The sequence below is a fragment of the Musa acuminata genome, chromosome BXJ2-11 (genome assembly GCF_036884655.1).
Source record: "Musa acuminata AAA Group cultivar baxijiao chromosome BXJ2-11, Cavendish_Baxijiao_AAA, whole genome shotgun sequence".
NCBI lineage: Eukaryota > Viridiplantae > Streptophyta > Magnoliopsida > Zingiberales > Musaceae > Musa > Musa acuminata.
In genome coordinates, this window is record NC_088348.1 from 32592104 (window position 1) to 32607851 (window position 15748).

The 15748-nt window shown below is 38.5% G+C and overlaps 2 protein-coding genes across 2 annotated transcripts; one reads left to right on the plus strand and one right to left on the minus strand.

Moving 5' to 3' along the window:
* Positions 1 to 405: 405 nt before the first annotated feature.
* LOC135627458 (sigma factor binding protein 1, chloroplastic-like) lies at positions 406 to 1117 on the minus strand. Its single transcript, XM_065133564.1, has one exon. The coding sequence runs from the start codon at positions 972 to 974 to the stop codon at positions 552 to 554; it is 423 nt and encodes a 140-aa protein (XP_064989636.1). The 5' UTR covers positions 975 to 1117; the 3' UTR covers positions 406 to 551.
* A 5611-nt stretch (positions 1118 to 6728) lies between these two features.
* LOC103972376 (transcription factor TGA2.2) lies at positions 6729 to 15404 on the plus strand. Its single transcript, XM_009386693.3, has 11 exons — positions 6729 to 7383; positions 8448 to 8551; positions 9599 to 9672; positions 9790 to 9984; positions 12254 to 12331; positions 12425 to 12484; positions 12919 to 12996; positions 13114 to 13165; positions 13797 to 14068; positions 14509 to 14754; positions 14948 to 15404. Exons 1-11 carry the CDS (start codon positions 7343 to 7345, stop codon positions 15092 to 15094), a joined length of 1347 nt encoding a protein of 448 aa, XP_009384968.2. The 5' UTR covers positions 6729 to 7342; the 3' UTR covers positions 15095 to 15404.
* The last annotated feature ends 344 nt before the right edge of the window (positions 15405 to 15748 follow it).

Sequence of the window (15748 nt, forward strand, 5' to 3'; positions counted from 1 at the left end):
CCTCTCACGAAGCTCCATGAATGCCATTACATACTGCCCAGAGCTGGGAGACGCTCCGGTCAAACATTACTTTCAAGCATTCATGGTTTCCGTCTTCTTCCGGAAGGCTGTTCATCTCAAAGATCTTCTCACGCTTTTGTTTGGTGAGTAACCATCAACCATTCACTACAAACTCACAGCACAGTCCTCCAAATCCTTCCGGTTTCAACAAGGATGGATCAGGCTAAAGCTTGTAGCATCATTTTTGCGCTGGATTCTTTCGTTGTTGGATGCATGCATCAAAGTTACTTCCAGTTGCAGACAGCTAATGTCTCTCCAACTCTTTGTTATTGGAAGCCTATTTCTTATCGTGATTTCCATCCATCCCCTCATCTGTAATCCTTTGTTATACTCTCTATTCGACAGTGCAGCCAAATCAAACCATATTATTGAGATACAGACAAAGAGATTCAGAGAAAGAAGTCGAGGATCAGTTGGAAAAGATGAAACAAGAAGAGTATATATGGACATGACTGTGACCAACAAGGTATACTGAATCCTTCCATTGTTCCTCACACTTGACCGAGTCTCCAGAATCCACCCACCGAAGACTCACAACACAGCGACGGCCACGGTGGGAACCCCGACAAGTCCTCTAACATCTGCGAGGAGAAGCCGTCATCATCCAACATCTCAAACGGCGTCGCCACCGCGCCCTTACACGGACCGAGCGCACCCGAGCCCGAGCTCAGATCTCGCGGCGTCATGCCCTCACAGTCCGCGGAGGGTCCACCTGTCGGCGAGCACGCGATGGCCATGTCGGCGACGTTGGAGTCCCGGCCGGTGAGCTTCTGCACGAGGCCCCGGAACTGGGCGGCGCTCGTGGTGACCCTCATGGGGTTGGAGATGTACACCACCTTGATGGGCTTCTTCTTCTTCGTCGCCTTGGCCTTGGCTTGCTCGGGGCTCTTCTGGTGGACGCTCGGCCTCCCCATATCTGGTTGCAGGATGGAGAGATCCAACAAGGGAGACACGGTCGATATATAACGGCAGGATTCGAGACGTTTGCTTGGGGCGAAAGGGAGTGCAGATAGCTTCCTCGAAGATGGGGCGAAGAGTGGGTACAGAAATGGGTAAAAGTCTCGAGGGAGGGAGCCCGCCCAAAATAAAAAGGGGTTGGCAACGCCGTGACGATACTATTGGAATCAATCGATCATATGGCAATATTTCGTGCCACGTGGCCATCGAGGAAGAAAGGACGGACAGATGACGTACGGGTTGAGGCACGGAGTGACGTCACCGAGATAACGAGGTGAGGTGAGCCGGCGCCGCTGGGCTCGTAGCCGAACTGATATCTTGCATGGCTCGAGCGAGCTTCCTGTTGTATATACGTGTGGTGGATACGTACGTGAAGAGACGATGCCTTGCATGGCTCGAGTGGGCTTCGCGATGTACAAAATTACTGACAGATAAATTAGTACAATATTATATTCAAACGATAGTGAAATTATCTTTGAAAATTCACATCTCCAAATATAGGAAAGTGAAAAAAATATGGGTTTGAATACATTAATACGAAGAATGTTATATATATATATATATATATATATATATATATATATATATATATATATATATATTATGACCATATTAAACTAAGCTGGGATATGAATTTTTGTTGTGAAATCATCATCCGGTCCATTCTCATGGCAAACAGTATTGCGAGTGTTCATCCACCTAAACCCCATAGGGATCATTTATGGGACTTGAATCTGATTCGTGAGTGTATACCTACTCTACTGTCACAATGGTCCTTCAGTGACTCGACCTTTGAGAAAATTTCAAGGGAGAGAGAGACACAGAGAGAGATGGTCCTTCAGTGACTCGACCTTTGAGAAAATTTCAAGGGAGAGAGAGACACAGAGAGAGACAGAGAGAGACGACGTGATAGCTACGAGGTGGTCCATATCAAGCATCAAGCTCTAAGCCTCTTGTCCTGGGATGTCGCCTTCTAACTTGTACAGTATCAAAGTTTCTCGATGGATTCAATTCATTGTTCGAATCTCTCTCTCTCATGTCTGGAAATTTGCTTTTGTGCTTATTTTCTTCGTCGTCTCATAATCCTCCAAGAATTCAAGGAATCACATGAACTAGTCCGGACTACTGGCAAATGTGAGACCTAAATAGATTAAGTACTTTATCTAATTAGCTTAAGTCTAAACATTTTGATCACCCGATCTCAACTTATTGTACAAAAACTTGAAGCTAGTCGATTGAATAACTCATCTGCACACTAATAACATCTTATACATTCTATTATTGTATAATTTGTGTATATATATATATATATGTTTATTTGACATATCAATACATTTTATTGGGTGCTTTAGATGTTCCTTGTTAAGATAATTAATTATTAATATGTAAACATAGATAGAATATATATATATATATATATATATATATATAACACCTCTATATTTTTTTCTGGTCGACATGACCAATAATGCAGTGGGTCCATCCTTATCTCTTTGCCTGTCCGATCACAGGTAAAGAATACCGGGAATAAATAGACAGCACACTTAAAAGTGTCTTGAAAAGATCAGTGCATAAAGGACAGATTTGTTGGATGAATTAAACCTCCATCAATTAATTAATCATGCTATTAACACGATAAAAACGCTAAATTGACGACTAATCTTTGCTGAGCATTAGAATTAAGCCTTATATGATGAAGCCTTTTGGCTGGAATTTAGCCAAACAAAAGTCAAGTCAAAGTTGTCTAGCCATGTCATGTCATGTCATGTAGGCAAAAGCTTGTAGGACACTGCCGCAGGCAAACATCATAAACACTAACCGGCACTGTGATGTCGCCAATCGAAGGCGATGTGTTTTAGCTATATCCTATTTCCCACTCTTTGTATTTATCCCCATATTAATCATGTAATACAGTGCAAATGCAACCTTCTTCTATAAAAAACAATATAATATATGAGGGACCGGAACACATGATACTGAAAAAAGGGGTATTAATGAAAAGAAATAAAAAAATACTTTTGTTTCTTTTCCTCGTAAAATTTATTTTATCCAAAAACTTACTTTTCTACGAGAAAAAACTCAATTTATACTTTCATACAAGATCTGTCATATCGAAACGTACTACCCATATTTGATGGTACGTACCTGTTCGACAGGTTATCGGTACACAGACCGTCCGATATTATTACAATGCTATAATACTATATTATAGCACTGTTAAAAAAAATAAAAAAATTATTCGATATATTAGGGTATATCGTTCGGTACACCCTAATATACCGTCTGATATATTGGTACCATACCATATTGAGTCGGGATCGAAACATCAAAACGATACGGTAAAACGAACCTTGCTTTCATATATACACAAACATGTTGACTATGGTAAATATAACCTTGCAAGGTTAGAATGAGGGGATGTATTACTGGTCTCTTGTCAAAAAAGCATCCAGAATGTTGACCTGGTGCTTCCAACCAAAATGTCATTAAAGGCTTGACAGTCCAGTTGAAGTGCTTGTTTCTCAAGTCAGATTCTTAATCTCTAGGTAACTTGAGATGACATGGTCCATGGAGCCATATGTCTAATCTCCCATTTTGTTGTCTTCTGGTGTTTAATTAAAGATGACACTGACAGTGACTACCATATCTTTTTGGGAGATAAAAGACCAATAATGTTTGGCTTGATTTGTTGGTTGACTTCTTTGAACAGTTCTGATGCATGATCAGAAGAGTTACTGTGACAATTTGCAAGACACAAAAGATTGTTTGCTTGGTGATTGATTCAGCTGTTAGAAACGTAGAAGCTGGTCATAATATAAAAGCTGGTCAACATTGGTGGTCTGATCTTTGACCTGCTCCATGTTGCCTTGTGCCTCCAGTTTCATTGGTTTGACTGTGTGCTGCTGTACATAAACCCTACACATTGGAACTGAACTTGTGTGTGTGCTTGAATTCAAACTCAACTAGAGAAAGTTGTCAAGAACTTTATAGGATTACTGACAAAGCAAAAAACACATGTAGAACACATTTTTCAAAGATGGCTGATGATAGTCAAATTATTATTATTATTGTTTCAAAGAAGAGTAGGACAAGCTTTAATCTTCTATATTTCTCTCAAGAAAAATACTTTTACAAAAACTCTCTATTCCTCGTGACCCAACATATGAGGTTTATATAGTCCCAAATATACATTATATTAATTGTATTCAAAACGAATCATTCTATTTCAAGAAATCATTTAAGAATCAATAACCGATTTAACTTATCTTTTTATAGACTTTTAATCCATTTTTTCTTCTTGATGTAATGATTCTCTCACTTGTTGCAATGAATCTTTCTTTTGATGAAATGAACCTCTTTATGACTTTAAACAAGTTTAATTCCAACGTGCTGCTCTGAAAGCTTAAAATATTATTAGAGATATTTTGCTTCTGTTAAAATCCTTCAAAAAAAAGATAAGGTAATTCATGTTAATCGGGAGAAGAATCGTGGTATTGATCGGTCAACTAAATTTGCTTTGTCATCCAAATCTTTTTTTTTTTTTTTTTTGGAAGGATCAGCGGCCGAATCCTTTATTTTCTTTTTCAAGTTCTGATTTTCTTTTTTTTCCTTACAATTTTGTTGTTTGGAAAAAAAGAAGAAACAGACATTTTTCTACCATTTTGAAGAAAACCAAATTGCTACAAGTAGCAGCACACATTTATTAATGCATGATTTAAATTTCTTCTGTTTTCAGTAGCCCAACTAGCAATCACTTCATACAATATGTGTTCTCAGATTATCTTGGAGGATTTTAACTGCTGTAATGTATGTTGCTGATAATCAATCTCATGTTAAGGACCACAAAGAGTAGATATGAGTCCTTTTGCCAACAAATGAGAGTACAACTTGGATGATATGTACTGATCTGTAGCTTTTGCTGTTGAAATGCAATGGTGTGGTTGTCATTCTACCATGACAGTCAGCCATTCATGGCTGAAAGTGCCAGTAAACCAATGATTGAATGAGCAAAAGAAATAGCCTTTCAGCAACGTTTCCTCGAGAACAAAGAAGTCTATATGTAGCAGTCAGTCTTAAGAAACAGGCTCACATATTTCTACAAGTTTTCTTCTTTTCAGAACCAGTTTAAGATTTCTTCTCAAGGTTCAAAGGAGAAACCCATTACAAAACCCCAACATGATTGGCATAAACTGCAGATTTTGTGGAGCAACATAGCAATTTATATCTGAAAGCTATAGCATAGTCATTTCTGGAGAGGGGATTGAGCCTCTGATATCTTCTTGTTGATCAACTCAGATGGAAGAGAAGACTTTTCTAATCGTTTTACTTAACGATGAATTTTATTCTAGACAAAAAAAGGAACAAAGTTGAATGCCAAGAACGTGGACTTTGACAATGGTGGAATTACCAACTCTTCGAGAACTGAAACAAAGTCGAATGTCAAACAGCTGATGGAAGCTGTAAGCTGCAAATGGATTCGTATCTTACAGACGAATTCAACCAATCCATCTAGAAAGCAAGAGAATTCATACAGAAGGGAAGAGTTCAACTGTTTATGGTCATAAGAAAATGACACTGCTTAGCAGAAGCTGATGCAGATGAGTTCATTACCAAGACAATGCACATGAACAAAGGAAACGAAGCTGATGTCTGCAGTGTAAGCAGAAAGAGGCCATGCAAACTAGAACATCAAACAGCTGTTTGAGGAACCAAATCTAAAACAGCAATGTTATGCAGGACCAGTGTTTCTTGAACTTGTCAATGCAGTGGAGAAATCATTCAGAAAAGATCATTCAGAAACTAATTCATAAATTTCATGCACAAATCTCATGGGTTGATGACACTGTATCCTAAATCTTTTCAGAAAGACAATGGAGATCACATTCTGCAAACAACCTTGTGTTTTCATATTTTAACAAGCAACTCATCTCTGTTCCAATTCAAGGAACAACTAGAACCACTGAAGCAGTAGCTAATGTTTAGGAAAGATTACTCTATCATTGTATGACACCTGTTTGATAAAGTCAACTTAATCACACATCAGTTGAGGAGTGAAGGAGCCAAGGAGCAGTCATGCCTCCCTTACACTTAGAGGCATCTAAGCGTTTTGAAGGGACAAAACTCTTTGGCGCTCCCACGCCCAAAACGGATAATCTCTCGTACCCCCAAGGTGTACCGAGACAGACCAGAGACCCTTTGGTGCTCCCACACAGTCTCTATCGATTGGACTGGATGAGCTAGACGGGTATCCCCCTCCAAGAGGCACCTTTTGGAGTTCCGTGACTCCAAAAGAGTAAATCCATGCGGGTTCGATCAAGATAAAAATGTCAAAGGTCTCGAAAAGAATATTTATAATTTTAAAAAATAAAAGATAAGTGGATTGATAGAAAAAAGAATTTTTATTTTTCTTATAAGATTTTTTAATTTTATGTTTATTAAAAAATAATATATATTTTTGATCCTAAATAGAAAATATTTAATTATAATATAAAAAATATCATTAAATTAGTCTTGATTATTCTTCGATAGGAGTGGAATGTGGGAGGTGGAGGACGAATCCATATCTTCCCTCCCAAAATGGCCCATTTCACCCCAAAAACAGTCGACTGAACAATTACCCTTTTTAGATCGTACAATCATATCGAAGCAGAACAATGTTAGTATATTCCTAACGTTAAATTAGGTCCAAATAATCGTCATGAACCGATACAAACCAGCAACAAGGCAAAAAGAGCGTCCTTTCAAGAAGACGACACTCTCGGATTAGATTGCTCTCCTCCAGCATCACCCGTTCCTCGAGATCGTCTACTCTCTCTCTCTCCCCCCGTGCCCTGGGGAAAAGTAAGAAGATAAAAAGCTGAAAGAGATCGAAGGGTGGAGTCAAAAGTACCAGGAGGAGTGGGAAGGAGTCGGTTGCCGATCCTTCCGAGCTGCTCCCTCCGAAATTTAGGGTTTTGGCGGTAGAACTCGGTCCTTCCTACCCCGAATCCCACCGACATCGGGGGGTCTGTACTTGCTTGGAGTTGGTTTGTGTGTCTCTGAGACGCTTTCTCCCGGTGTACGGATTCGGGTTGCAGGGTTGTCTCTCTCAGCTGGTTGTTGCCCATCGCGAGACTTGCTTTAATTGCTCCGAGTGGTTGGTACGGAGAGGGTTCTGGAACTTTCGTCTCTGGCGGGGTGGAAGTCTTCTAGGGCTGGAAAGTTGAAAGCTTTAGGGATCTTTTTTGTTAGTTTGTTTGGGTTGCTTGGTGGCGGCGGTGACGGTGGATGGGGAGTAGGAGAAGCTGGGGTGAGAGTCGAAGATGGTGAACTAGCTGTGGCCGGGATGCCGAGCTTTATTTCGTCGTCGACGGCGGTCCAGGACAAGTATGTGCATAGTCTCTTGATTCTCTGCTGTTTTGGTAACTCGGGTACCCTTCAATCTTTTGCTTGATTCGAGTTTAGTTGCTAAGTTCCATGGTTACCCATGGCTGCCCTCTTGAGATCATTTCTATAAGCTCTGGGATCGGAAGCTGTGGTATTTTCTTGATGGTATTGCTATTTGCTATGTGGACTATCTGCTTCTTTCTACAATAGTGACTATCAATAACATCAGCTCCTGTTCCAATCTATCGATTGGAAAAGAGATTTTTTGTAAGGATGATATTAGTAGATATTATATGAATATCATCTGCTGCTCTTGTTGGAATAAGATGCAAAAGCAGATATAAGATCACTGTGCAGAACATTTCGAATATTGGATTGCATGAAATTATTGGTGAAACATATTATATCATCTACCAACTCCATATTCGCATATGTTCTTGATCCTTATTAAAGTTGAAAAGTTGTGGCGACTTGCAAAGCTTGTGGAGAGACCAAAATGGTGGATCTAACATGTTATGCAAGTCTTGTCATTAATTTTGTTAGCTCAGATCGTGATGTTTTTGTCGAGACCCAACATAGTTCAAAACTAGATCCTAAATTGATGCAAGGCTTAGCCTAGTGGTGACTTCATGTCATGAAGGATCCTTCGGTCTTATTCATTGATATCCCTTTCTTACTCGAGTTATATCTGATCCATTAACTTTGTTGTGCTTGAATTGCTAGTCCAAAATATTTAGGTCCAAGTTAACAGTAACACACTCATCAAATCCTCATAACCCTCATAAGCCCATCTTAATTTTTGTCCACTTATGATGTGGGACTAAACCGGGGGTGTTACAAGTCTAGTGCATGTCAGTTCATTCCAGTAGCTATGTTGGCATGGGTTCATTCCAGTAGCATGTCGGTTTTCCGGACCATGCTGACATTTTCAGCACCATCTTAGCATGCATTCTTTGCTCCTAAGATACATATATGTATATAAGTTTGCATGTTTATATCTGTGTATGCCCTTTCGTTGGTCTACAGATCATGTAATGGCTAATATAGTTTGATTTCTTCATCAGCGGCACTGAGGAAAACACAACACATCCTTCTCGAGTATCTGACTTTGGCTTGCTTGAGCAGTCTACTGTATTTCATATAGGTGCTGCTTCTGACATCCGCAGGGGTGAGATATGTTTTTCTTCTTTTTTATTTTTAATTTATGGAATAGCCGAGTAACTATTATTTTTCTATTTCTGTCTGTTTGACTTGATAATTTTCTTTAGTAACTCGCTACCTCCACTAGCTTCTAAGTGTTGGGAAGGGAGAGAAGAAAAACCAAAAATCAAAAGAGAAATCCACTAGAGATTAATAGTCAAAAGAACATACCAAAAAGTCAATGCAAGATTAACGTGGTTCGACAAATCCTTACCTACATCCATGGAGAAAACCAGATTTTTCAATATATGAGATTAATTACAAAGCTCCTGAATTATCCTGACTTAAGTACGACTTTCCTTGTTCACCTCTCACATAAACTTGAAGAACTCTCTTTACCCTCTCTATTAACTCTAGTGATCACCCTTGGGAGCACCCAAATCGTCTTGCCTCTCTCTCTTCCATCGAAGCCCTGAGACTTAAATATATATTTATAGAAACAAATCTTAATTCACTAAAGAGTTTTAATTTAATTAGGACTCTATCAACTAATTTAAATACAATTAGAACTCTTAAAAAATACTTACTAACCCTAACACTAAGTGAAGCACATGATGTCATATTGCTATATAAATGTCAGTTTTGCCATTATCTTGTTTTCTAGAAAGATGTATCCAGGCCTAGTTGTACAAATTCAATTTCATAAATTCTTTTTCAAAGGAAACTTTTTTTTTTACATGTCTGAGTTCCTTCGTGGGAAATTTAAAGGTCTTTTTTTTTGGCTTGTGACAACAGAAATACCAACTTTTAAAATATCTGAAACATGAGGTAAGCAATATGAGAAGAATAGGAAGATATCTGACCATCGGAGCCATCTTAAGTACTTGATTATTTGGTGAAAGAAGATAATCTGAGATGGCTAAATATTTTATACTTGCTGGAACGCTGAAACTGATTAATCTTATTAACATTTTGTTGATCTCTTCTTTTGATATAAGTGGCAGCAGATTTTTATGTGTTCACAAAATGTTTCGACATGAGGCCTGTCATTGCTTATGTTTTATCATCTATACAGATCTGGCAGCTAGTGTGAAACAAAGCGGACAAACCTTTACTTCAAATATTTCTCAATCTGGTGTTCTCAGTAATGTAAGATTTTCCTTTTATTTTATTTTATTTTTTTGTGTGTGTATGTGTTATTAGGTGCATATGGTTACTTGCTGCTGGTAGAAAATATCCTCTTGATTTCTATTCCCATGATCGCAGCCTTTAGCTTCCTCTGGTACCACACCTGCTGTAAGGGTTGAGCCTTTGACCTCACCTCAACAAAAGGGTCAGCAACCTAAGCTGGTGTCATTTTCCAGCAGTCAATTTGAGAACTGGGGAGAGTCCACAATGGCAAATGCTAGTCCTAGGACAGATACTTCCACAGATGTGGACACTGATGACAAAAATCAGAGGGTGATTTACTTTTCTCTTTTGTTTATTAGATCACTAGATGCTTTATGCTGTATCATCAGAATATTAATTGTCTTTCTTTCTGCCATTTTCTGAAAGATGGAATAACATCTTGTTTTCTTAGTATATTTCTTTATCCTGCTTTGGTAACTTTTGTTGTTGCACGATGTTAAAGTACTATAAAACTGAATGTTATTTCACTGCATGCTTAAGTGAATTGCATAGAAGGCAGGCAAAACTTTAAGAACATCTTTCAGGCATTATGGAAGTGCATTACGTTCTACATGAAATACTAAGGTTTTGATGTTTCCGTATATGCTTAGATTTGTCTCTTGCCAATCATTTGGTTGTATTTTCATGGCCACTTATGTGTTCTTTTACCTTCAGTTTTTTTGTTTGCATCTTTCTGAAGTCCTCAAGATTACAAATGTTTCAATGACATGAATTGTACTGAATTAAGTCTATACATGTCTAAGAATTTGAGCTGATTCAGCAGTTCAGGAAAATAGTGGGTTGCTTTAGAGAGGGATTATTATGTTCTTGACAGCTTTGTCTTTGGAGACTTGGATTTCAATCCAAATGAGCTTGGTTGACTTCTGCATCATTTCCTTAAAGCTAAAAATGGGACCTGCAAAATTCTAAGGTGTACCCTATGATAAAATTTGCCCCTTTAAGTATTTTCTCTAATTGGAGGATACAAAGTATGCTAAGGAAGAATAAGGAGAAGATGAAATTAATCTGACTATTCTGATCTATTTGATTGCATAAAAGAACAAAAATCAATTGCATGATGTAGCTTTAGGGGCTTCCAGTATGCTGTATGTACAGTAAACATGTAACTTGTGGTAGAAGAGTTTTCTTTTTGGTAATATTGGAATCCCATAAATTTGAAGTAAAACACTAGAACTCTTTAAACTTGACTGATAATGGCTTAAGTATTCTCCCAATCATTTCTATAACCAAAATATAATTAAAAATTAAGACTACACCTTAAATTCACATTGCCCAAAGTTGGGGGGGGTTCTAAGACTACATGGTGGGATAAGCCTTGAGTTCTTTCTCGGTTCTTATATCTGTCACGGTAGGATGTAAACATTAGAGCTCTTTGTCCTCAAGTTGTTGTGATGACCTTGTTTTTTTGATGCAACAAACTCAAGGAGCATTTTTTTATTGCAGTTTTTGTAGAATAGTTGTTAAATGGTCCCGCACCATCCAATCTTGTGGAAGAATTTGGGATTTGCAGATAGTACTGAAATCTTCTTTGCTAATATCTCTTCATCTTTATTTTCTTGATTTGCTGAAGTCAAAAGTGTTGATTTATTGGCCAAATCAAGCTCCTGTTCCCTTCTTAACTATCTGGTGCATGCATGGTAACTATAAGTATATAACTTACTAGGATGATAAGTGGGTTCAAAAATGCTAATCGGTTTGTGTATATCAAGGATTAAAGTCCTAAATGCCAGTCCTATGTCAGTTGCCACTTGGACTGGTCCACCATGCTGCTGATATGGTATAGGCTATGTGTTGACACAGGCAGCTGCAAGGGGAAAAATAAAAGTGGAAGAAGAGAAAAAAGGAAGAAGAGGAACTTTGTTGTATCTGCTCGATCATCTGTCATCGAGAGGAGACCAACCAATACTACCTAAGCTTCAAAAGGAAGGTGATATACGTTTCTATTTCAATTTTTTAAAGCTTGACGGTTTGAGCAGCAGGATGGTGAAGTGGATAGGGGCAGACAATGGAGAAATAATGAACTATGCACCTCACATTGAACAAGAGAAGAGAAGGAGCTTAAATGAATCAGTTTGGTCAATTTATTATTCAATCTATTTCAGTATTATATCAAATCAGATCTGTATGATGTACATTGTTCATTCAGGCCAAGACATGTTTGGTCCAGGGATTGGACTTTATTGTGAATGGGGCCAATGACTAAGTGATCCTAGATTTTCAATAAACATGTTGAAAGCTGAGCCAATTGAAAAGTAAGAAACCATCAAATGGTTTTTCTTTTCAAAGATTGTAAACCATATGCCATATTGTGATGACCATGATTACTTGTTTAGTGTAGGCATCTTATTGCCCTAGGTTTTGACTGATTAGCTGATATTTACTATGACCAATGGATCTAAATGGAACATGCTATTGTTTTGTTTACTCATTAGAGGTATATGTATATATATCCTCCTGTTGTTTTCAAAATGGAATGTCTTTTAGGTATTGAAATTTTGATACCTTTTGTGGCTAAGGTTTTTTTTCTCCTAAATTACAGTCAGAACGAGGACAACTTGCTGCCGTTGCAGCATCTGATTCTAGTGACAGATCGAAGGACAAAACACTGGACCAAAAGGTACTATATTTGTTGTATTTTCCAGTTAGTTGGTGCTTTCATGTATTAGTCAGAGGTATAAATGTATTTATTTATATCGATATGCTTTTGCAGACACTTCGTCGACTTGCTCAAAATCGTGAAGCTGCCAGAAAGAGTCGGTTAAGGAAAAAGGTAGTTTGTGTACTTTTTTGTTGCAAGTTTTAATGTTGCTTTTTGGTAGCATCTATAAGATTATCATGGTATGTTCTTGGAGAAAAAGAAAACACTTCTTAGTTCTAAGCGCTTATTTGGAACTAGTGGACATCAGGTGCATATCACTACTGTTAATTCTCCATCTATCAATCCTGATTGAATTGTTTGCATTTAGGAAAATATTTGTGTAATTACAATTTACAATAGCTTTGCTCCCATTTTCTTGATTTTTAGGCATGACAAATAAGTTAGGTTAAGAATTCATTGGAAAAGCAATGTAATTTCCAATATCAGTCATTTGCCGAACAAGTAGTATTTCTTTTTCCCTTATGTTAACTGGATTTTTATGTTAACTTCAGTGAGGTACATTTTCAATAAATTATATATTTACACCTTCTTTACGAAATTACAAGGCATATGTGCAACAACTAGAGAGTAGTCGGCTGAAGCTTACTCAACTTGAGCAGGAGCTTCAAAGAGCTCGCCAGCAGGTGTGGTATTCATTCTTTTCTGGACTATTTCGTTTCTATTTTATTCATGTCACTTCTATCATGAACAATATGGATTACATAACCAGGCTGTTATGCTATTTTTTGTTTTTTCGGCAGGGAATTTTTATTTCTAGCTCAGGAGATCAAACCCATGCCATGGGTGGAAATGGTAATTTCTTTTTGCATTATTCCTTAATCTGATGTTGTGTTCAGAATAGCCTTGCCAACAGCATTGATAACACAAACATATTTAAACTTCAAAGATGGCCTTAGTGCATTTGTTCCAAATAGTTATTTCCTCCATGCCAGTTGTACTTTTTGTCAATACGTAAGCCTAATATATTCGGTCAGCAGCAATTAGAGAAAAGTAGCATAGAAAGGGTTTGCAAAACTTCATTCTGCAACAAAGTAGTTTTGTTTCAAGCACAGGATAATTTGATCATCAAATTGCAACTTTTTTTTATTGTCTGTATGAGGACTCCAATTTTCTTTTCTCCATGGTATCCGTGGTATTATAATGCAAAAAAATATCTAATATTTCGTTATGGTTCTACTTTTTGGCCAAGCTGGATGGTTAATATGTGATTAACTTGTACACAAAAAGCCACTTACAAGGTTGTCTTAGGTTCAATTTTCCTTGAGACTGCCTAACTGCGTTTCCTTCGCACGGTAAATTCAAAATTGCATCATAAATTTATTTACTTGTTTACCTACCACTGTTGCAAGCTTCTATAAATTTTGTGTTCTAATTTAATTGCCTACTCTCCAAGAATGGCTATCATTTTAAAACATCATTGCAGGGGCCTTGGCTTTTGATGTAGAGTATGCACGATGGCTTGATGATCATAACCGGCAGATCAGTGAACTGAGGACTGCAGTGAATGCTCATGCGAGTGAAAATGATCTACGTGTTATTGTCGATGGCATCATGACACATTATGAAGAAATATTTCGGCTGAAGGGTGTTGCCGCCAAGGCAGATGTTTTTCACATATCATCAGGCATGTGGAAGACACCAGCCGAAAGGTGTTTTTTATGGCTGGGGGGTTTCCGTTCATCTGAGCTTCTAAAGGTGCTGAATTTTTTATACACTGTATTTATAATCAAGGTTTGCCGTACCGGACTGTACCGCCCGGTACGGGCGGTACGTACCGGTCCGACAGACTAGCGGTACACGGACCGTTCCGTACCGTACCGATACTGTAGCAGTATACAGTAACACTGTAACAGTGTACAGTAACACTGTAGCAGTGTACAGTGCTCGGTACACGTGAGCGTACCGCTCGGTACACCTGGGTGTACCGAGCGGTATACCGTACCGTACCGGTACCGAGCCCGGGTCGAAACGCCGGTACGGTACGGTACGGCGAACCTTGTTTATAATAGATATATTTTTTATACCCTCCTTTCTTTGTGCCACAAAAAAACCTAATCAAGCAAATGGCTGTATAATGGAATAAATCCAAATTAGCTTAGGTTTTTCATTAGAATTTCTAAGATGTAACTTTGCAGCTACTAGTAAATCAGCTGGAGCCGCTTACCGAGCAGCAGTTGATGGGCATATGCAACCTCCAGCAGTCATCACAACAGGCTGAAGATGCTCTCTCTCAAGGGATGGAGGCATTGCATCAGTCCTTGGCAGAAACATTGGCTGGCTCTCTCGGTCCCTCAGGATCTACAGGGAATGTTGCAAACTACATGGGCCAGATGGCTATGGCTATGGGGAAACTTGGAACTCTTGAGACTTTTCTTCGCCAGGTAAATGATCTTCTTGCTCAAATTTGCTGCTCTTAATTCGTCAGGATGTTGCATAAAGCCATAAACTATTGTAGCATCTAGTCTACTGCATGCTCTGAATTAATTGTCTATTGTACAACATGGTATGTTCATTTCTTTGGTCAGTCTGAAGTTCTTGTTATTTGAGATTAGCTTATTGTATCATTTTTCCCAGGCGGACAACCTGCGACAGCAAACCCTGCAACAAATGATCCGGATATTAACTACCCGTCAGTCTGCACGGGCGCTTCTTGCCATAAGCGATTACTTCTCACGACTTCGCGCCCTAAGCTCCCTTTGGCTTGCTCGGCCTCGCGAGTAAGATGCCAAATGTGATTGCTCCATTCTACTTGACAACACTATTCCCAATTGAAGGGCCAATTGGCAGAAAAATCTATCTTATTGGTATCATAATTGACTCCTGTATCATGGATGGCTGGTTGGTTGCACTCTTAGAGTCTCAGACACCGGGCATGGAGCTAAATCTAACTCGGTTCATGTATAGCAAAATCGGTCGTCGATGCTCATGCAATGTACCATTTGCTTGTGTAAAAAAAAATACCATCTATGTTGTCGTTCTGTATGCTAGAGATGATCAATGCAATAATAGTTCAGCATATTTATGGCTAAAATTTCATCTGTTCCTTGTTCTTTCCACAAGGAAGAACTAATCGTTGCAAGTGTTTGATGGTATCCATGACATGGATGTGACTGCACAGAGGTTACTAAGAGCATCTGCGTTTTTTCCAAGCATATGAATTTGTGATGATTAAGACATTATATCTGTGGTAAGAACACTGCGTAGTAAATCTTTTTGCATCAGTGTCCGGAGGGTGTTTGATTAAAAGCCTAGTGTTTGTACGCAGGATGTCGTTTCTCTTGCGACTCTGTGCAGTGAACTCATATCGCAAGTGATCAATGGATTGAAAGCTATCTTATGTAAATAATATAAAATCTTTACCTAATTATTTCCCAC

What these genes read in the sequence shown, in the direction of transcription:
- LOC103972376 (XM_009386693.3), top strand. Translation starts at nt 7,343, where the DNA reads ATGCCGAGCTTTATTTCGTCGTCGACGGCGGTCCAGGACAA. An exon ending in AATCTGGTGTTCTCAGTAAT is followed by an intron (nt 9,673 to 9,789) that starts GTAAGATTTTCC and finishes CCATGATCGCAG; the next exon opens with CCTTTAGCTTCCTCTGGTAC. An exon ending in CCATGCCATGGGTGGAAATG is followed by an intron (nt 13,166 to 13,796) that starts GTAATTTCTTTT and finishes ACATCATTGCAG; the next exon opens with GGGCCTTGGCTTTTGATGTA.
- LOC135627458 (XM_065133564.1), bottom strand. Translation starts at nt 974, where the DNA reads ATGGGGAGGCCGAGCGTCCACCAGAAGAGCCCCGAGCAAGCCAAGGCC.